Below are 23,562 nucleotides of genomic sequence, written 5' to 3'. Positions count from 1 at the left end.
TTTTGTTTTTTTTTAGATATAATGTCGAGAATGGAAGGCACAATGCCCACTCTAGAAGCAGTATTGAATGAAGTCGATCAGTTTGTCGAATCAGAAAAAACTTATACAGACGCACCTCACATTATTGATGTTATTTTGCCATTGTTGTGTTCTTACTTACCATACTGGTGGGCACAAGGTCCAGATAATGTTGCTTTGACTACAGGGTAACTATTCCATTATTTTAAACTATTAAGTAAAAAAAAAAAAAAATGAATAATCAACTGAAAAATTGGTCATGTTATTTTGAATAATTAAATGTTATCTATAGGCTGTAGGTACATTTATTTTATTTTTAATTTATCTAGTTTAACTAAGAATTAATTTTTAAAATAGGTGCCAAAAACACATAAAATCACATAATTAGACAACGGAAGAAAAGAATTCATATTCAAATAATAAAAACCTTATTTAGTTGGTCAGTGATAACTTAACTTAGACTATTCACATTTTCAGACAAGTTAATTATGCATTGTAAACCCAATAAACTACTGACCAAAACTAACATCACTTGAAATTTATTTTATGTCAATTTAATCTAATACATTTTAGAAAACAACTATACATGACAAAACAATATGTTAAAGTAATGAATAAAATATAAATACGTCTTGCAAGACATTTAAACAATTTTTCCTGATGAATATTATGCTAGCTTTAATACTGTAATGTTCTTATATTGCCTATACAGTGCGCCGTCTTACAAATTAAAGTTAAAGGGTTCCAATGATACAAAACTTGAAATCTAGGAATAGCTTTATGGCCCACGATGTAGGATAGTGATTACTAATTAGTAGTGATATGTTTCTTTGGTAAAATATTATTATTATATTATTGTATTCATAATGCAATAGCGTTTAATTGCAGTGTTTATTTCAGACCTTCTATCCCGGGGGGGTATCGTAAATTTTCAAGGGGGTATGTCTTAGAAGTAAATAATTAAGAGAAGTAAAAATATTATCTTAAGCTCAATTTATTGATATCAGATTGATACTTAATAATTTAAGTTATTAAGGTATTATTTTTTTCTTAGAATACATAAATTATTAATAATCTAATTTTGATTAATTATATGGAAAAAAAATATAACACACATTTACTACACATACATTACTTATACATTATACTATATTATTAATAATACACCAATATGAGCTTAAGTCATATACATTTTAATATTTATTATGTTTATTAAATTAAATTAAACGAATCCGGCGCTGCTTTTGACGTGCATACAAATCAATTACCTCATTTACAGTATCTTCATCGAGTTCTTCTGTGCTAATTTTCATGCAGGATTGCAAAGTTGCTTGTCCCATTCTATTTCTTATTTTGATCATAATCTTATTCATTGTACTGAAAGAGCGCTCCGCAGTGGCCGTTGAAACTGGTACACACATTAAACATTCAGCAAGTTTTTTCAAATTTTTATACCCAAAATTTGCTTTATAAATATATAACAATGGATTGTTTACGTTTTCATCTACCAAACTATTTGCAACATACTTAAATTAATTCAAGTCTATCCAAACATCGGCTGCTTCAAGACTAGGAAAATATAAACATATTTTCAATACATCTTCTTCAGTGATTGTAATTAAAGATTCAAATGATTCAAATAAAGCACTTAATTTAATTATTTCTAGTGATTTTTCATTAAAACGTAAATGCATTTGTTCTATCATTGTATCAACAAATTTTTTAGCTTCTTTTAGACTTTTTATTTTATTTTCATTTTCAACTATTTTTCGTGAATTACCAACATTTTTTTAAAATGTATTTATACATTTATGAATTGAATTATTCTCGTAATTTGATGAACATTGGGCCGAGACATTTTTAAGATGATCAATCGAAGAAGAAATTAAAACTGGTACTGATGATAGCTGTAGGTTTTCTTTTTATAAGATTTTGCTTAAATTATTGGTTGCGCCTAAAGCCTCATCTAGGACAACTAATGTGATTAAAAAACTTGACTGAGTGATTTCTAGCAGAATACCTCCTGCTAGTGAAGCAAGATCTGCTCCGTCAGTGTGTATATGCTTACATGCCAAAATAATTGATTTATAACACTCTTTGACTGCATGAATTGATCGATGATTACTTAACCAACGTGTATCAATAGTTTCCGGTATTTTAGATTTTTTTTTCATTTATAGCTTCTTGAATATCATGAAATATTTTTTAACGTTTAGCAGATTTATGAAATAATTTATAAATATCTTTAACAACTTGGAGGGTTCGTTTAATTGAAACATATTTATTACGAGCAGAAGTTAATGCTAATGATAATAAATGAGCTCTACAATGAATGTATGGTAATTCTCTATGTACTATTTCAGATAGTCTTTTTCGTACTCCAGTTATACTACCAGAAAAATTTGCAGCACCATCAAAACTAAGACTTATTAATTTTGAATAATCAAGTTCTCTTTTTTTTAATTCTCGATCAATAGTTTCTGTTATAGTTTCCGCATTTGTGCAGATAATTCTACAATGCATAAAAATAATTCTCTAATTTTACTACAATCTGTTACAAAACGAATAATTATTGTCATTTCACAAACGTTTTTAATATTTGTCGACTCGTCAGCCATTAATGAAAAGTATTTATTTTTTAATTCATTTGAGTCACGAGTTTCAAGAACAGTGCCAATACAATTTAGTATTTCAATAGCTGTATTTTTACTCATGTAATTCGACCTATCACTTTGTTTTTCCACACACTCAAGTAAAGATTGATTTTGTTTTAGCACTACTTTATTTAATAATGGTTCATATTTAGTAGTATGAGGAATCTCTTCTTTTGCCAAAAAATAAACACTATGCACAAAAGTAGAAAAATTAATTCTATTTTGTATTTTTTTTGAATTACTTTGTTGGATCATTTGTGTATGTATAGGTTCATTTTTTCCATGTAAAAATAATTCATTCAAATCTAAAACTTTAGCATGATTTTCTGAATTAGCGTGTTTTAAGAGATTACCAGTTTTACCAGTAGCTTTTCGATAATTTATAAATGGAGTACATATAAAAATACCTTTTGATTTTTGTAAAGCACTATGATTACTACTAAGAAATTTTTCACATACCTTACAAAAAGCCCCACCCTTTTTAATATTATATTATAGCCAGTTAAACGATTTTTCCCAATTTTTTTGATAAGAATAATTTTTTAATACTTTACGAATACTTTGATCTTCTTGATCTTCCTTATTTCAGTGGATGAAGCCGGTGAAGGTATAACTGGTGGATCATCAACGTTGTCTTGTTTTTTCCGATACATATCTAATATAGAATTATTTTTTCGTTTTGACATACCTAATGGAAGTTAACTGTTGGTTAAAAGTTTAATTACCAACCAAAATGCGTTGAAAAATAACCAAAAACAATATAAATCAACCAAATGCAGTTTGACGTAGTCTTAAATGCGTAATCCACTACACTGACAGTCGACAGACAACAGCACGTTTTAAAAATTACCCACATGCGATAGGTACTTATCTAAAATCGATTATATTGACGAACAATTTAATAATGTATAGATTACGATTATTATCGGTACACATTAATTGACTATATTGATGTACGAAAAAGTAATACCCAAGATATTATTATATTAAATATTTATTTATTATATCATCTTCGCACGAAATAACTGACAATTCATTGATAACTTGTTTTATATATAATTGCACCATAATATACTATTTACGTAATAATGTCATACTTTTTTTCGGGGGGGTATATATTTTTCTCCGGGTGGGGGGGGGGGTACTATCCCGCCCCCGGTCACCCCCCTGAAATAAACACTGGTTTAATTGCACGCAAATCATCAATTTTATTCTAACTCATGAGTATTCAACTTACAAAGAATTACAAGCATATTATATAATATAATACATATATATTTTAATGTTTATGATTTCTATGATATAAATGATTGGTCACAATGACGTAATTATCAATTTAAATATTTTATTATAAAATAATTCATAAACGTTATATAAATTTCAGTAATCATGTTACAATGGTGACTAGTGAACATATGAACTGTCTACTGAAAAATGTTTTAAAACTAATAAAAAAAAATATTGGAAACGATAATGCTCCTTGGATGACACAAATAGCAGGTTAGTACTATCAATTAGCAGTAGTTACTAATTGCATTACTTTTTTATTAATGTGTAAAGCTGATAAATTAATAATAGTAGATCTCATTATAATTTTTAATATTATATTCAACACAATTACAGCTTATACTCAACAAATAATTATTAATTCTTCGGAAGAATTATTGAAAGATCCATTTTTACCACTCGCGGAACGAGTTAAAAAACGTACAGAAACGTTGTACCATAAAGAAGAATCGTTAAGAGGATTTATAAAATCGTCTACTGATGATACATCCCAAGTACTTTATTTACTTAATCAGAACTTTATTATTTTATTATTAGGTACTATTTTTGAATTTATTTTTGTAGATTGAAGCGCAAATACAAGAAGATTGGCAATTAGTTGTTAGAGATATTTATGCATTTTACCCACTACTCATAAAATACGTGGATCTTCAACGCAATCACTGGTTACGTAATAATATATCAAATGCTGAAGATCTATACAATCACGTATCTGAAATATTCAACATTTGGTCCAAATCTCAATACTTTTTACGAGAAGAACAAAACTTTATTTCTGCGAATGAAATTGACAACATGATACTTATTATGCCAACGGCTACACGAAGATCCGCCGTTATATCAGAGACATCGTTAGGTGGATCAACTGGAAAGGTATGATTCAACATTTTTTTTGATCCATTTACATAGATTGTATTCTTCTTTATTTATTTTTCGCCAATAGAAAAAGAAAAAACATAGGGATAAGAAACGTGACAAGGAAAAAGAAATTCAAGCATCATTGATGGTTGCTTGTCTTAAACGTTTACTGCCAGTTGGTTTAAATTTGTTCGCAGGAAGAGAACAAGAATTAGTTCAACATTGCAAGGATAGATTTTTAAAAGTATATAACTATGAATAATAACAAATTACATTCTCATGTTTGTTTGAATAATCAATTTTAGAGAATGCCAGACTACGATGTAATACAATTTGTCAAAATTCAATTGACATTACCTGATAAATTGGATCCAGCTGACGAAATGTCCTGGCAACACTATTTATACTCAAAGCTAGGAAGCAAAAAAGGGACTACTGAAATTAAACCTCAACAAGTGGACGAGGTCGCGGATAGAATTGTTGCTATGGCTAAAGTTCTTTATGGATTGCACATGGTAAATAATATAATTTTTACATTAATATTTATTTTTAATACGTATTAATCACATGCAAAAAAATGTCATCTGGTTTACCAAATCAAATGAATTGGACTATTTACTTTCTGTCTCATACAAAAAAAAACCAAATGAACCAATAAAAATTAATTTAGTTATTGCTTTTTCTCAAACAATTTTCATACTCAAATGTATATTAACAATTTATTTATTATTTAGTTTTTTTAGTTTTATTATTTTCTCGTTATTCAAACAATGTTAATCGTAGTACTTGAAACATTAGGTATTTGTTTTTTTTTATTACACTGTAATAATTGTCTACACATGATGAGATTATGCGAGAGTTCAAAATATTTAGATGAATTTTAAACGAACTGTTTAAGTTTTTTTTATAAATCTTTAAAAAAAAGGTATCCTTCATCAAAACATTTGGAAATTAAAAAAAGAAGGATTTGTCTTAGTTATATTTATAGTAGTTCAAGAATATAGAAAATACATAGGTGACATTGATTTCAAATTTCAACAAATTTTGTCAAAATCACAATAATTTATATTTTATTTTGTAGTGAAAAATGTTTAAATTCGTAATAAAATTAGCCTAGGCTTTTTAATTTAATATAAAGTTACTCGTAAGTTGATATTGGCGATATTGCAGAAACTTTAAAATCTCTAAACCCTAATTATGTTTTATTTTTTTTTTTTCATGTAGATATTTAGGGTGTACATATAGATAAAATTGGGTATTGGAATGAAAAATTATAATTTTAATTAATTAATTATAATATTAAAAATATTATTTGTAAAAACATTCAATATTTTGTCACTGCATAATATGTCATTATTATTTACTATTCACATTCGCATTTGCAAAATATTTAGATTCATTTTAATCTAAAAAGAACACTTACCTAAACACCATTCAGCGGTTCTGTGGTATATTCACTTATAAAAGTTAACAGCAAGTAATATTATAATAATTATTGCCTAATACGATGTACGGTTTGATTTTTGGAACAATTGATTATTTCAACATACAGTATTACTAATAAAAAAAAATAAATTGCATTTATAATTATGAATATAATATATATATATTAATAAAATATTATCAATCTATATCATTGGAATCAAATCCATTATAAGAACTTACTCGTTGATAAAGTACACTCGAAATCATTATGCAGCATAGTGGCATCCCTGGCTTTTTTTAAATAATTGTTTTTAATAAGTAAAAATGTTTAATGTTTTATATAATATGGTTAAGAAATTGACATACATATATAGGTTTCATTCCAAATTTCTCCTGGGGTAATAAAATCTCCTTATAAATATGTAAATCTTGTAAATATCCTTATTTATTATTTTTTATAAATTTTTATTTTTCATTCTTTTGTATTTAATATTCATGTTTTTTTTGCATTTTGGAAGTAATGTTTATGTAAATTCGAATACATTTTTTTTTTATATATAATATTATAAATACTCTGTTAATCCAGAGGAATACATTCTGATGATTATTGATACTTCAATGTGAATTTAAGGCCACCTTCATAAACATTACGTGGTTATACAATGCATAATCAGCATATTATGTAGGTACCATAAGACTATGTGTTTTCTTATGTTGGGCTAGAGTATATTAAACTATTATATTGGTACCTATACTTCAGTATCTGATGAAAAATAAAAATTAGAAGGCAAAAATTGAATATTATAAAACTTAAAAAAAAAATCTTCACCATAGAAAATCTGTCAATAATATTTATTATTTATTTATTGAATCTAATTTTTTTCAATAATTTTAAACTATAATATGAAACAAACGAGCAAACAGTTATCGGAATTTTTATGAATCATGTGTTATTTGTTATGGCTCAATTTTTATTTGTTGGGTGAATTTGAAATTTATTAAGTAACACTAAAAGATAGTTAAGTATCATACAGTTTATCTCTTGTGAGAAATTTTTAAGTCACAGACAAATATTTACCGTACCTATATAATATTCAATTTAAATATTTTTTGAAACAATTTCTCAAGATATAATATTGAATAATATTGAATAGAACAAAATTTGGTCAGATAAAAAAAAATAAATACTAACAAATAATAATCACTAACATATATCGTAGAATTAGTATGATTTTTAGTATACAGTATTTACTCGCTGTACCTATTACGATTTATGAACAGTAATTATATAGATACAAAAATGACGTTTTTAAGTATTATGTAACAATAGTATTATCTATACTATTGTTGTGTGTAATCAGTATTCAGTAGGTAATCGAATGACCACTTGATTGAATTCTTTATCAGTGTTATTTGGTAGTATAGATTTGGAGTAATGTTTAACTTCAGCCATATTACTCGTCTGTTGATATCAAAGAAAATGATTAAATTAAATATTTTAATTCGATTAATAGTTAATATTGACATCGTGTAAGACATTAAAGTGGCTGAATCATTTGCAAACGTGATACACTATAGCATCTTAACATATAAAATTACCAAATCTTTTTACTTTTTATCATAAAATATACTATTTATGTATTATACATATTATTTATATAATTAAACTTAAAATCGATATTAGTAATCAAGATAAAGTACAATAATCACGTTACGTTATTGTGATCAATAACAATTTCAGCCTTTTAAATGCATAAATAAAAATTTTAAAATCGCTAATTACCCACACAATATGTTTAGATAAAAATGTTTTTTTTTTGTATTGATTATAATAAATAATAATTTAACCGTATTAATTTATAGACATAGTACTGGTATATTATATGATATAATTTAACATTGTTAACTATTACTATCTAACGAATATTAATAATTACAGAGTAGATATACACAATTTAATAGTTAAATGACTTATATCCATTGACAAATTTATCTGGATAAGATAGTTTTTCAATATTTTCATTTCCTTATAATATAATATATTGTCTTAAATAAAATAAATTATTTATGTAGATACACGCATGTCTATACATTTTATTTTATTAAACTTAATTGCGAATTAATTTTTATAATTTATACACTGATGTCTATTAGGTAGATTCAAAGTGAAGTAGCTCAACGCAATAACCTAGTTAGTATGTTTTTTTTTTTGTTTTGCTAGATTGATCATCCTCAGCTTCAAAGCAAGGCGATTTATCGATCAGTTGTATCGACGCAACGTAAGAGAGCCGTAATTGCTTGTTTCCGACAACTCTCACTCCACGCTTTGACCAGGTCTTTTAGAGGCTTTTAATATTATATAATTCATCCGTTATGTATTTTATAGAGCTTATTTTTTACAGCTTTTTTAATTGATAATAATATTAATTGTTTGTTTAATTTTTTGTATAAAATGAATAACAATATCGGTTTTACATTTGCTTTGCTGTTAAATAAATTAATCACCTATTCAAATAAACAAATATATTATATAAAAATATATTTTATATTGAGTCATCCACTAATTCTTTTGATACTGCCCTGTGTCATTTACAGTGATTGTTGATTATTATTAATACTAAGTATTGTATTTATCAAATTAGTGTATGTTAAGATGCGTATTCGTATGTTATTATATTTAAATTGTGTCACGTCTATTTGCCCCTAGCCATGTGCTGTACGCCTGTACTGTAATTATTGGAGGTACCTACCTAAGCCTACTTACTTATATCTACTAGCTACTACCTACTTATTGTTGTCAGTTATTATCCTTATATGTCTATTGTCTAGTGATGAAACGATTAGCCAGTACCGTAGCCGGGTACACATATCCTCATAATACTTTGGTACTCCGAATATAAATATCGTAATGTTATGTAAATTCACATAATACTTTGGATACATATAATATGTAATTAAAATAACACTATATTTTTAAATGCATATAAAACATCCATTAGTATATTGTATATTATATTACATAGTAGTGAAAATAAATTAATATGCCACTTCGTCCGTCCTCGAAATACAATCCTGGCTACGCTACTATATAGTAATAATTATTAAACCGTGACGTCGTTTTTATTATGTACCTAATTGTGTGTACCTAACCTTATTTTTTTGAAATTGTATGCAATATGTAGTTGTCCCACAATAATAACCAATTGCACCGGCTGGGATGGAGAACGATATTATCGGTTGCCAGAAAAAGAGCCGCTATAGCCTGTCTTAGAATGACTCCAATATACTGCATAAAAAGGTACCTCTAACACTCGCTTGGTTTTAATTAAAGTACTCAATGTCTCTGCTATGGAAATTTTTAATTTTTAATTCAGTTTACCAAAATCCTCGTACGTGTGTATTTTAAAAAAGTACTTTTGTTTTTAATTATCTAATTTCGAGTTTCGTAGATGCACTATAATAATATAGTATTAATACTATATGCACGTATCTACAATAAGAAGTATACAGTAGATAATCATAATAATCAAAATATCAATGGGAGTGGTAAAATAAATGTAGTATAATTATACTATCACAAATCTAAAAATCTAAGGTTTTGATACAATTATGTCTAATCAAGATGTATATTATATTTAATATTTATATTACATTTATAGTGTAAAATAGTAATGTCAAGGGTAATGAATAGCTCATATATATAAGATTATCAAAAATCTACTGTATACAAAAAATATATATAATATAACCTAAATAAATAAATATCAATGTATAAATTATGTTTTTTATTATTTTGCTTTATACATTTTGGTAAATAATTAATTAATAATGCTGTTAACTTGAACTACTGCATTTGTTAAAATATTTTAAAATACAACTTTGGTAATTCAAACATTTTAGACACCGTGCAGTAAACATATTCGTTCGTTCGTTTTATGAACTTTGGCTTCAAGATGAAAATATTGGACAAGAAGTAATGATTGAAGATCTCACGGTAAGTTTAAGTTTTAATCAATATTTCCGCTATCACATTGAATAACATAATATAATTTATTTTATTTTAGCAATCATTTGAAGAAGCAGAACTTAAAAAGCGTGACAAGGAAGAAGAAGAAGGGATGGCAGATCCGCTAAATCAAATGGTTACTACTTTTTGCCGAGGAGCTATGACTGAGAGAAGTGGTGCTTTACAAGAGGACCCTCTTTACATGTCTTATGCGGATATTTTAGCTAAGTGAGTATACTATTCACTTGCTAGTAATTATATAGGTATATCGTATATTTAAAGACATGTCTGCTAAGAGCTACAAAATTAGAATAATAAGTTAAAAGTTATAAATTATAATAAAGACAGCAATGTTAAAATGTATTAAAAATGTTTTAGTTAAATAGTATATTTTTTGTCATTCCTGCACTGAAAGTATAGTTTTTGATGACAGTTGAAGCATTGGAAAACGACTACCTTTCTCCGTTCAACAGGTGGTAAAATGAGAATCCCTATAATGCAGAGTGATCAAGTGGAAATTCCTAAATGTGCCAGTCATATTCCCTGCACAACTAGACACAGAAATCTGTATATCATGATCCTTACAAGACATAAAAATTAATGTTGGTTACATCTGATCTTTATATTATAGCATGAAGTGTGAACATTTTTCGAAATTGTTTTTGTAGAATAGCCTGATTGTTGAAGGTTATAAGTGCATAGTTATTCCATAGATCCCTGCATTGCATTTGCTGTGATAAATGAACGCAGAGGCGTGACAAAAAAATAATAATTGCGGCTCGTACAAGAAGGCATTTTCATTCTTGGGTAAATTGCAGCCCTCACCCACGATTGAAATAACTCATTTCCTACCATACCCACACATATGATATTTTATTTTCCACTCCACACTTTTTACTGAAAAGTAAAATTGTGTATGTTCTGTATAGCCATACGGCTTATAGATATTGTTAAATTTTATTTATTTTTTTTTTATTAAAGCTTAAATTATAATAGAATAATAATAATAATAAGGTTGTGTTTTATCTATTTTTTTTTAAATGATCAAATAAGTCTGTCCAGTCCTGTCTCCTGGAGAAACACGAATATGTCTAGTGATTGCAGAAAAGGTCCTAGTATATCATATAAATCGCTAGATAGATTATTGCGATTTCTTGCATGGAGGTATGCAAGACATTCCGTGAGAATATGTTTAATTGCAAGTTCGACCCCGCACGTCATACATGGGGGGGGGGGGGGGTCGTCTCGGGACATTAGGTAGCCATGTGTTATCCTGGTGTGGCCTATTCTTAGCCTGTTGATAATGGTTTCCTTTTTTTCTATCAGGATGATGGTTAGGCCAGTGAAGAACAGTTGATTTAATTTCATTAAGTTTTGTTTTTCCCATGTATTCTGCCAAGCTTGTATTGATATGTGTTTTATCGTTCTTATAGTATCTTGAAAAGTGGTGAGCGGAATGATATCTAGAGAAGTTGAGATTTTATTTATTATATTTGTTTTAAAATAGATGATTTAAAACTCAATTTAATTTTAAGTAAATAGTGCGTAATATTGTTTTTATCAGAACTTCAACTAATTTCAGATATTTTTATTTTATCAAATCGATTAATAAATATTTTTCCTGTAGATCTTGTGGTGAAGAAGAAGAAGAAGGCAATAACGAAGAAGAAGGTTCAACTGGTAACGGAGAAGACGAAGGCGGTGCTTCTATCCACGTAAAGTGTCTATATTAGTGTTGTTAATGTGTTACCTTCCTAATAATGTTTTTAATATAATACTACATATCATAGGAACAAGAAATGGAAAAACAAAAACTATTGTTTCACCAAGCTCGATTGGCTAACCGTGGTGTCGCAGAAATGGTATTGTTACACATATCAGCTTGCAAAGGTATACCTAGTGAAATGGTTATGAAAACGCTTCAATTAGGAATCGCAGTTCTCCGTGGTGGTAATTTAGAAATTCAAATGGTAATTATAATTGAGAAACATAATGAATTTTTCTCATCAAGTAAAATGTTTATTAATTATTTGATTATCATATATTGTTGTTATTATAAAAAACATTTATTTTTAACGTTTAATAATAAAAGTATTTTATGGTAGGGTATGCTAAATCATTTAAAAGAAAAAAAAGATGTTGGATTTTTCACTTCAGTTGCTGGTTTAATGAACTCGTGCAGGTACTGTTAATTAAAATAAAAAAACAATTATATAATGATTCATTCACGAGTTTTACTTTTATTTTTCAGCGTTCTTGATTTGGACGCTTTTGAGAGAAATACCAAAGCGGAAGGTTTAGGAGTAGGATCGGAAGGTGCTGCTGGTGAAAAAAATATGCACGATGCCGAGTTCACGTGTACTCTTTTCAGATTTATCCAATTAACTTGCGAAGGACATAATTTAGGTATGAAATAATTTTTGATTTATATACATATATATGTATATTATATATGTATATATATTTGAAGCGATTCTCAAATGTTTATAAAATGTTTTTTTTTTCAGAATGGCAAAATTATTTAAGGACACAAGCAGGAAATACTACGACTGTAAATGTTGTAATTTGTACTGTGGATTATTTACTTAGGCTTCAGGTATAATGGCGTCCTTAAAATTAAATAATTTCAATGCTAACTCAATCTATGACCGGCCACAATTTCAGGAATCTATAATGGACTTTTATTGGCATTATTCGAGCAAAGAGTTAATTGATCCAGCAGGAAAAGCAAATTTCTTCAAAGCAATAGGGGTCGCCAGCCAAGTTTTTAATACACTATCCGAAGTAATTCAAGGACCATGTACTCAAAATCAACAGGCTCTAGCTCATTCCAGATTGTGGGACGCCGTTGGAGGGTTTTTGTTTTTGTTTTCACACATGCAAGATAAATTATCGAAACATTCTAGTCAAGTTGATTTATTGAAAGAACTTTTGAATTTACAAAAAGATATGATTACGATGATGCTGTCCATGTTAGAAGGTAATAAAAAAGAGCATATCACACATGTCTGCTTACATAAGAGGATAATAATACCTATGCAATATGTATATTAGGAAGCAAAAAAGGCTAGATTTCGATTTTAATGATAAAGTTGAATGCTAAAAAAATATATTTTATTTTAAAAACTTTAATTTTACATTTTATTTGACTAACAAAATATTTTGTATTGTAATAAAAGTAGTATAGATACCTACATGATAAAATACCTTTTGAATATTTTTTGATATTAACATAAAATATTGTTGTTTTACTCTCAATGGAAATTATGAAGATATGTTTTATTTCGCCATATTCGTTTATTATATCTATAGATTTAAAAATGTTATATCTTATATGGTCAAAAACCAAATTATAAAAATTGCGTGTATCAAAAGAAAAAACCTAAGTATAAAAAAATTAAAAATAAGAAAGGTATTATCTAATATATTTCTAAACAATATACATATTTTAAAAATTAAACTGAAGCTGAACCTTATATTGTAGTAATTACATTGTCAAAACAAAATATTGATTAATATATTTCAATATCGGATATTCTGTCTATTCCAAAGTTATATAGCAGCATTAGGTAGTCAATTATAGCTATTTCACATGACATAATATCATATTGCGATTTGAATATACTATGATAGATACATCGTATACATATTATTTAGATATTATAACCGTCAGTTTTACACAAAATCAATTAATGAATTTAATCTGTTACTTATCATACATTTTATCTATTGAACTAAAAAAATTAATTGTACAGGAAATGTTGTTAATGGAACAATTGGTAAACAGATGGTTGACACTTTAGTAGAATCGGCGTCAAATGTCGAGGTACATATTTTTTATATAAAATTTGAATTCAAAATAAATAATCATTTTTTTTTTTTTTTTAAATTCTAGTTAATATTGAAATATTTTGATATGTTCCTGAAACTTAAAGATTTAACAAGTTCAGCAAGCTTTACGGTAATTTTATAACTCTTAAAATACTATTAAAAATTATAATTGGTTTAAATTTGTCAGATTCGGATCTTAACGTGTAAAAAAAAGAAAATAAGAATTTATGGATAATATGTTTTTACTAGTTATGTTTTGTTTTTATATAGGAAATTGATCCCAACAACGACGGTTGGGTACATCCAAAAGATTTTAAAGAAAAAATGGAACAACAAAAAAGTTATACTGCGTACGTCTTGTATTAAAAAATAAAATTTATAAATATTATTAAAAATGTATTTCACGATAAACATTTATATATATATATATATACGTCTTACAATTTTTAGAGAGGAAATCGAATTTATGTTACAATGTTGTGAATCTAATCACGATGGGAAAATTGATTACATTGGCTTCACAGATCAATTCCATGAGCCATCCAAAGAAATTGGTTTCAATCTTGCCGTATTGTTGACTAACCTATCGGAACACATGCCAAATGAACCTAGGTAATTTCTAATTACCTCTATAATATAGGAATATATAGTATACATTAAAATTTAACTTTTGGTTCAAATACATTTTTTAACTAATTTTTTTTTTATTTGTGAATTTAGATTAACAAGATTCTTGGAAACAGCAAGCAGTGTTTTAAACTATTTCCAACCGTTCCTTGGAAGAATTGAAATTCTCGGAGGAAGTAAACGCATAGAACGAGTGTACTTTGAAATTAAAGAATCAAACATTGAACAGTGGTTAAAACCACAAATTAGGGTAGGTGTAATTTAGTTTGGACTAAAGAATATTGAATTTTTATTTGTTTCATAACAATTGTCACACTATTTATATAGTATAGATTATATTATAATGTACGTACTTACGTAATACAATTTAGGAATCAAAACGTGCTTTCTTTTATTCAATTGTCACCGAAGGTGGTGATAAAGAGAAATTAGAAGCATTTGTTAATTTTTGTGAAGACGCTATATTTGAAATGCAGCACGCTAGTGGTCTTATGGCAGTTGATGATGGATCCGGTATAGGTGGTGGAAAATCTAGAAAAACAGCGTACACTTATCTTGCAGACGACGAAGAGAACAAGTAAGATGATTTTAAAACTTAAAATTTATTTGCATAAACTGACAAATAACTTAATATTGTATAGGTAGGTAGGTAATTTTAAATTTAACGTTCAAATTCACTTAATAAAATTGATAATTAGTTTGGTCATAACACTCAACATGATCTAACTCACATAGTTTCGTTTACGCTCCCTTGTCGCTATAGTGAATCCGCAATTTTATCGGGCGAATCGATCCAAATAAAAGTCCATTTGGGCGAGGGTCGTATTATTTTTAAGGTACTGAAAAATATTGTGAGTTATAAAAAAAAACCAGTTTAATTTAATAATATATGATGTATAATATAATATTAAATCAAAATGGATTCTACTAAAAATGAGAACACTTCCATAGAAAACATCTCCAGATTTTTTCCCAATTTAAACACTTTAATTAGCCCACTCACTTCATTCTTTTCCTCAGTCTTAAATTTATTTATTTCCAAAACTACTATCAACAATTTTTCTTTTCCATTCTATTTTTTCTCAACCATTAACCTTATCCGGTTCCAATTCGTCTTACCTCATTAAAATTATATAAAATTAAATATTTTATTGGTTTACTTTATATTTGTATATGGTCTCCTGACCCATACAGGATTTTAATCTATATTTTATCTCTGCCTGAATTATTACGTGCATGCCACATTCATTATATAATTCAATATCTAATAAATAATATTGCTATGTTATTTATGCTTAAATTTCTCTTTAATTGTTGAGCAATAATAGTATTTTTGCACTAAGCTAAAAAATAATAATAATAATTAATTTTATTCATAAAAAAATAAGTTAATTTACTGTAAAAACTGATTGGATCCTTCACAAATATTCCTCCCAAGAAAAAGGAAAAAGGGCGAACAAGTGAAAATGATATGTAGCAGATTGAATACTGTAATCATGTATTCGTTTGAAATCTAATATTTTGAATACCTGTCTAATATGCACATACAAAATGTGGAATAATCAACATTTTGCAACCTATTGTTAATATTTCTATTAAAATACTACAAAACCCTTAAAAAAAGAGTGAAATTGCCAATATGTGTACTAATATTATACTAAGTCAAATGTCAGTATCATAGAAGCGAATACCTTTTAAAAATGTTTAAATATAACACGATAACATCAGTAAGAAGATATTGCAGTCTATAATAATGAAATATTTTTTTTGTAGAATATAGGTAGTATTAGGATCTAGTAGATCTACTAGTATAGATTTTATTGTACAACAAGTATGTTAGGTACCACTTATAGTTGGGTATAAGTATGACATTTCTTATGTGACGTGAACAATTTTTAAACATAATTGATTTAAGCAACTATTCAGCAGTGAAAGGTTTTTTTTAGTCATAATAACTTAGTGGTACAAAAATGTCTAGTGTTTTGTTATTTAGATTTTCTATTTCTGTTCATATTTATTAATTTACAATTTTCACTTGTGTTAAAAGGACGGCAAAAGATCCCATTCGAAGAGGCATACAAACCATCAAATATGGATTCCAATTACTGTTCTTTGTATTGTCACCCACGAATATTAAAAACAAAATCAATGAAATTCAACAAATGAGTGTCATTGAACTGATAACTTCATTTTTCAAACTATGGTTTTATTTAATGTTCTACACTGGATACAGTGGAGTTTACGTGTTAAGGTTTGTTATATTTTATGAACAATTATTTATTTAAATATTTAAAAGGACACTCGCCCGTTGTGTCCCCGTCATGTAGCTAAATCAATTTTAAAATCAGAAGCCATAATTCAAAATCTAGTGTTTAATATTTAAAGGTGTTTAACATTAAAAATATTCATTTTAGTGCAGTTTTTTAATACCTATAATATATGACTAATGGCCATTTTACCTATATATAAAAAACAATACTTAAAAATATTTTTGATTTATTTTATCTATTTATAATATTTAAAAAAAAATGGTTTTGAAAACAGTTGATTTTTGAACGAACAAAAATATACAAAAAAAATAAGCGGGTAAGTCGTGGATGTCGCTCTGCTGTACAGTAGGTTACTGTAATGGATGGGATTAAATTTGAATGCAATGATAGGTATCATTGTATACGAAAAACGATTCTGAACGGAGATGATTTGTCAGTCTAGGATATATTATATTTAAATATTGTCATATATTCTATTTTGAAACAAATATTTTATTTTTCAATTAAGACGCATTTTGCATAAGGCATGGTTAATCAATTAGTGTAGTTATCATGTAGTAAACATAATTCATAATACCTTATATATACGAATACCTGGTTTGAGGATAAATCGTTATCATTATACGATTTCATAAAAATTTAAAACTCAAACGCTCAAAACATTTTTCCTATAATGACGCTTCAAATTTCCTCTATAGCTATTTGAAGCAAAACTTTTGGAAAACTTGGTGTTAAATTTCATAACCTTAGATATAAATATAAACAATATTATGAATTTTGAACTACAAAATAATTTGCAAATATTCATGGTTTTGACAAATTTTTGTCAATATTTGAAATTCAAATGCTTATCAAAATTTAATTTGAATTTCCGGTGGACATTTTTTTTGTGATAAAGATTGACAAATTTGTAAGGAATCTTGTATTAAATTTTCAAATCTTAGATTTAAAAAGAAAATTTTTATGAATTTCTAGCTTATAATAATTTGCGAATTTTCGTGATTTTTACGTATATTGTCAAAATTAAAATTTGAATGCATGTAAAAAAAAAATGTGGCTATATATTTCTTTTATTTTTCAACTGCTATTGCAAAAATATATTATGAGCCTTGTATTAAATTCTCAAATCTTAGAATTAAAAAGAAAAACTTTTATGAATTTCGATCTAAGATAATTTGAAAATTGCCGTAATTTTTACGTATTAAGTCAATATTTGAACTTCAAATGCTAATAAAAAAAATCGTGCCCATGTATTCTTATAATTTTTTAATCACTATAAGAATAACTTATGAGGAACTTTGTATTAAATTTTCAAGTATTTTGATAGGGCCAAAAAATTTTTATCGACACTTAAAAAAAAAATTTTCAGACAAATTGAAAATTTCAGTGGTCTATAAATAACTCAAAAAAAGTCGAAATATTTTGAAAATTAAATCATGTAAAGAAAATGCCAATCTAAATAACTGATAAAATTTTCAAGTATCTGCGACTTATACTTTTTGAATAATAACAAATATTTAAATTCGTTTGAGGATAAATCGTTATCGTTACGCCATTTCGTAAAAATTTAAAATTCAAACGCACTTAAAATTTTTCCTATAATGATGCTTCGAGTTTTCTCTATAGCTACTTGAAGGAAAACTTATGGAAAACTTAGTGTTGTATTTTTAATCCTTAGTTACAAACGCAAAAATTTTTATGATTTTTCAACTTAAAAATTACTTGCAAATTTTCGCGTTTTCGACAGATTTCGTAAAATTTTGAACTGTAAACGCTTATTAAAAAAAATTGTGACTTACGATTTTTAAATTTTTTTAGCTACGATAAGAACAACTCATAAGAAACCGTGTATTAAATTTTCAAGCTTTTTTGGTCGTCCAACATTTTTTTACTGGCACTTCAAAAAAAATTCTGAAAAAAATCGAAAATTTCAGTGGTCTATAAATAACTCAAAAAAAGTCGAAAATTTTTGAAAATTAAACTGTATATAGATATCACTAACATTAACATTTGGTGAAAATTTCAAGTATTTAAAGTGATTCGTTTTTGAATTACAACCATATAAAAATATCGATTTGGTCGAAAACTGGTTTTGCGTAAAAATTCCCGTTTTTCTGTCATATTTTTTTTTGTTTTTCTCGATTTTTTTGAAAACTGTTGGAAAATGTTTACTTTTGACCTCTATAATGCACCAAGGATCTTCACTTTTACATCGGAAACCACCCCCAAAGTTTGAAATCGAAGCATTATTTCGACTAGTTATGCTGTACACAGACACAAAAACAAAAAAAAACAAAAAAACACATCATTGTAAAATCAATACATTCATCACTTCGTTCAGAATCTAAAATGTAAAATATTTAATGTGTTTACACTTTTTAGTAGACATAAGTATTAGGGAGGCAGGTGACTAACTTAACATATCCGTAATTCTTTACAATTTGTTGTATTATAGAAACAATAGATTACTATTGTTATTTATTCAAAACTCAACCGATTTAAAAACTGTTTTTCAATATTATTAATACTTAGTTGTTTTCTAATATTGAAAATAATTGTTTTCGAAAATCAAACAAAAACTTAAATCATTTTTGTTTAGTTCTAAATCGTCGTAAAGAGATTGCTATTAGTTGTATTTCATTATACACTCATATATTATATTTTAAAAAGGACAGTAAATATTTACAATACGCTTTGAATAGGAATGACTTTGTAAATTTCCAATTAACTATGTGTTAATACAACATAATAATTATATATATTATATCACGCATAAGTTATATTAGTTGTTTATTTTGATGATAATTCTCAATACTTTATAGTTTATATGCTCCAAGATTATTTATAATGAATATTGTTTAGTGTTTACTATATAAAACATTTTAATTACTTACATTTAGGTATATATCTCGTATTCTCATGCAACTAATGAGTGGCACGCAATCCGAAGAAACAGCTGTAGAAATTGTAGAAGAAAAGAGCGGATCGTTCAGAATGCTGCCTGCATTACCATCGTCAGGGATGGAAGAATCAACATCAACCCTTACAGATAGCAATAATATGTGCGTATTTTTCTATGTTTTCGTTTCGTATACAAACTAGTCTATCTATAAATGTACCTATATAATTTTACTGTAGTCAAAAAAATTCTGGTTCGCCTGATTCGAAACATTTAAAATCAACCACAGCTGGTGACGATAAAGATGAAACATCGACGGAAAACCACGAAAAAGAAGACGGGGTGGATGGCTCGGAACAGCAAGCATCATTTGTTGATCTATTAGTGTGAGTTCATAGTGAAATATCTAACTCGAATACAATATGCTATTCATCGTGAATATTTTATCTATTGTAATTTTATGTTGGTTTAATAATATGGCATCTAAAAATAAAATTGTCTTCCTTTTATAATGCAGTATTTCTTCTAGGTTACGTAGATTTAATAAGTATGTATTTATTATATCCCCGAGAAATAATTTAATAATTAAAAAATGTTTTCTGATTATACAGTATATTGAGTGCCATCTCTATTTCTTAGTTGGAGTTATTATATTTTAATGCTATACATGGTGATTCTTTTATCAAACAACACTCATTATTTCAAAAACTATTGAATTTTTTCAAATTTTTTTATTTTCAAAATTTTGGAACCATCTTGTTCTAGAACTATATATTTTTTAAATATTTTCACCCTTATATTTATCAGGTTAACCATTATCAACTTTTGATTTTCAAATGACAACCTATACTTAAAATTTGATAAACTAAAAAGGCTATTTTTTCAATGAATTTTCACGTTTAAATTTTCATTTTTCGTCAATTCGTTTACAAGATATATTCTCCCAAAGTTGGGTGGTTTTGGGTCGTGTTTGTGTGTTATAGGTGTATGTTAGGTGGTATTTACACACAAACACCATATAAGTGTTGTTTGATAAAAGAATCACCCTGTATATGCCTATTTGTAACTGACTTGTTTCCAAAATGTTTCTGTTGTTGAAAATTGACTCCCGGTTATTGGGTTGATGAAATTTTTAGAGCGATTAATCATCTTATGAATAAATACATGTTCATTTAATATTGGGTTTGTCCTCAATTTATCAGAATATATAAAGTACAGACATATATTAGTAACTTTTACAACTTAATTGAATATAATTTTATTTAATATTGTGTATTATTTTACACAAAGAGTAACAGAAAATCCTGACGAATAAAAATAAATAATTGATAACAACTAATTTAAGAAATATGCATAAACATGAGAATATAAAATAATATATCAATATGTTTATACCTATTATATTACCTATAAAAATAATACATATAGTTCTTGCCTTAATACAATAAATGTTAAATAAAAATAATTATTCTAAAAAAACTTATTACGTTTCAAATTAACTAACATCGAACAAATATTGATATTTAAAAAAAAATTTTAAAAACCAAACTAATAAAATTTATAACAATTTTTTACAATCAACATTTTTTTTAAACATTAAATTTACAAATTGTCCTTTTTTAATTTTCCGAAAAAATTTAAAATTGTTTACATTCAATATTTATCAACAAAAATATACAACTGTATGCTGTAATTATAGTGCAAATTCCAACTATCTTTATTCTATAAATTATATTTATATATATATATATAAAAAAATGTAATATTGATTGGAACATTTTTTTTAAATTTATTGGGTCATTCTGTTATACACTTACATCCTGTGTAAAATGTTTAGTAATTTTAATATTAAATGTAATTATTATTTTGAATACTTTTAATAATATAAATGAAATTTCAATTTTAAATTCAAATAATACTATGAGGCACAGATAATGGCAAAAAAACTATTAGGTCATAGGGCAGAAAAAAGTAGGGAGGTATAATTATTTTCCCCGAGGTGCAAAATGTCTTAATTCAGTCTTGCTATTTATGAATAATTTTCCTTTGTTTCCGGAAAAATAGTTTTTATATATTTTAAATGAAAATCATGATTTTCTTGTAAAATGCAAAAAGTTGTATAGGTACTCTATATAAACTACTTTATTGCGATCAAGTTGTAAAAACTGTACAGTGAGTCATGACGTAATTTGCCTAGACAAAAATAAGATAAATAGATTTTATTAAAACACTATGTGAAGCAAATTGCTTAGTTCCTAAATGCATAGTAATAATTTTAAAAATTTGTTATAATTTAAATTATTAATTTCAGTTTTTCAATGCATTTTAAGTTTATCCCTAGATAATTGTTCGTTTTGATTTATAGAGGTGAGTCGGCCAGAAAAGATTCTATTGCTGGCCCTGAAGTTTTGGCTCAACAACAAGCCGTTATGGCTGCAGTAGAAGCAGAAATCAAACAAAAGAACTCTGTCGAAAATCCTAACGCATTTTCTACGGTAAGTCTCTACTAAGTACTGTCGCATAATACTTCCATCAGTTCGAATACCACATACTGTGCTACTTGCCTACTTTCTAATTAAGAATATACATTTTGGATAATCAAAATTAAATACAACATTTTCTAGATTGTAACCAAATGTTTTATTCGTATGACACATCAAAGTCACAACTGATGGTTCTATTAGACTTTTATAGTCATGGGGTGAGATGAGGCTAATTTTTTAATAAACAATTCGATAATTAGAAACATAGTTTAAGGATTATATAGCAATCAATAAATTAAAAACAAAATCTTAAAGTTAATTAATAGATAAGTGATAATTGTAAACAAATTAGTTAATTTATTTTTTCCCCTGCAGATTATCTAATCCTTCACTTGGGCTTATATTTACAACCTCATGATGAATAGTCACTGTAGTCAAGTCGTCGAGACGATTATAGAATAACTTGATACTTAAAAATTTATAGATATACAAGTTGTAAATTAACATTTTAAATATATTTTTAATTTACCTAAAAAAAGCGAGGATAGCCCTAAAAAATTATAAATAGTTTATATTTTATAATGTAAATGTTTTATGTTTGTACTGTTAATTTATATTTATTACTTATTTTATTAATGCAATTAATATTTGATTCTTCATTTTAGCCTAAAGTAAATTTAAAAAATACAGTATTTACCTCAATGGCTCTACTAGAGTTTAGTATATTTTATAGTCAGAAGAAAAATGTTTTCATGTTTAAAATTGTGGATAGACACTTATATTTGATCAGAATATAAAAAAAAGTAATTTATTTAAATTAGTTTCATTATAAAAACATCAATAATAATTAATAGGTACCTTCATAAAATCATAATCTTGTTATACATATTTTAAAAAACTTCATTGAGATTATAATATCACCCCTATTTCCCCCTTATCAAAACACCTGACAAACTACCTCCCCGAAGAACTTAATTAATTATAAACAACTTAAATTCGGTCTTGCAAATAAGGTTTTTTTTTTTTTTGATTAATACCCGGTACCAATAATTTGTTTTTCCATTTTTTAGATCGATATCAACGCATACACGCACCGTGCATTGAGTTTTTTGGCAAGAAACTTTTATAACTTAAAATATGTTGCACTAGTGTTAGCGTTCTGCATTAATTTCATACTATTGTTTTACAAGGTACTTAGAAAATA

The 23,562-nt window shown here is 26.7% G+C and overlaps 1 protein-coding gene across 2 annotated transcripts in view; it reads left to right on the top strand.

Moving 5' to 3' along the window:
* RyR (Ryanodine receptor) overlaps window positions 1-23,562 on the top strand; it is a 63,763-nt gene that overhangs the window by 33,572 nt on the left and 6,629 nt on the right. The window contains exons 66-91 of one of the 2 annotated variants that reach the window (XM_089217633.1): window positions 17-206; window positions 4,057-4,172; window positions 4,296-4,453; window positions 4,524-4,832; window positions 4,903-5,061; window positions 5,123-5,332; window positions 9,425-9,540; window positions 10,143-10,236; window positions 10,307-10,476; window positions 11,876-11,963; window positions 12,039-12,218; window positions 12,354-12,430; window positions 12,500-12,654; window positions 12,756-12,844; window positions 12,913-13,228; window positions 14,004-14,074; window positions 14,144-14,209; window positions 14,350-14,429; window positions 14,530-14,691; window positions 14,800-14,956; window positions 15,078-15,283; window positions 16,754-16,957; window positions 19,877-20,038; window positions 20,115-20,261; window positions 22,241-22,370; window positions 23,429-23,548. In XM_089217633.1, the coding sequence (XP_089073759.1) occupies window positions 17-206; window positions 4,057-4,172; window positions 4,296-4,453; window positions 4,524-4,832; window positions 4,903-5,061; window positions 5,123-5,332; window positions 9,425-9,540; window positions 10,143-10,236; window positions 10,307-10,476; window positions 11,876-11,963; window positions 12,039-12,218; window positions 12,354-12,430; window positions 12,500-12,654; window positions 12,756-12,844; window positions 12,913-13,228; window positions 14,004-14,074; window positions 14,144-14,209; window positions 14,350-14,429; window positions 14,530-14,691; window positions 14,800-14,956; window positions 15,078-15,283; window positions 16,754-16,957; window positions 19,877-20,038; window positions 20,115-20,261; window positions 22,241-22,370; window positions 23,429-23,548 (3,932 nt within the window). Of the gene's footprint in view, window positions 1-16; window positions 207-4,056; window positions 4,173-4,295; window positions 4,454-4,523; window positions 4,833-4,902; window positions 5,062-5,122; window positions 5,333-8,463; window positions 8,577-9,424; window positions 9,541-10,142; window positions 10,237-10,306; window positions 10,477-11,875; window positions 11,964-12,038; window positions 12,219-12,353; window positions 12,431-12,499; window positions 12,655-12,755; window positions 12,845-12,912; window positions 13,229-14,003; window positions 14,075-14,143; window positions 14,210-14,349; window positions 14,430-14,529; window positions 14,692-14,799; window positions 14,957-15,077; window positions 15,284-16,753; window positions 16,958-19,876; window positions 20,039-20,114; window positions 20,262-22,240; window positions 22,371-23,428; window positions 23,549-23,562 lie in introns of both variants that reach the window. The other variant, XM_015512044.2, reaches the window with a different exon arrangement.

The sequence above is a fragment of the Diuraphis noxia genome, unplaced genomic scaffold, assembly GCF_037042655.1.
Source record: "Diuraphis noxia isolate RWA-SAM2 unplaced genomic scaffold, SU_Dnox_SAM2 contig0001, whole genome shotgun sequence".
Taxonomy (NCBI): Eukaryota; Metazoa; Arthropoda; class Insecta; order Hemiptera; family Aphididae; genus Diuraphis; species Diuraphis noxia.
Note: the sequence above shows the minus strand (reverse complement) of the source record. Positions and strands in the feature narration are given on the sequence as shown.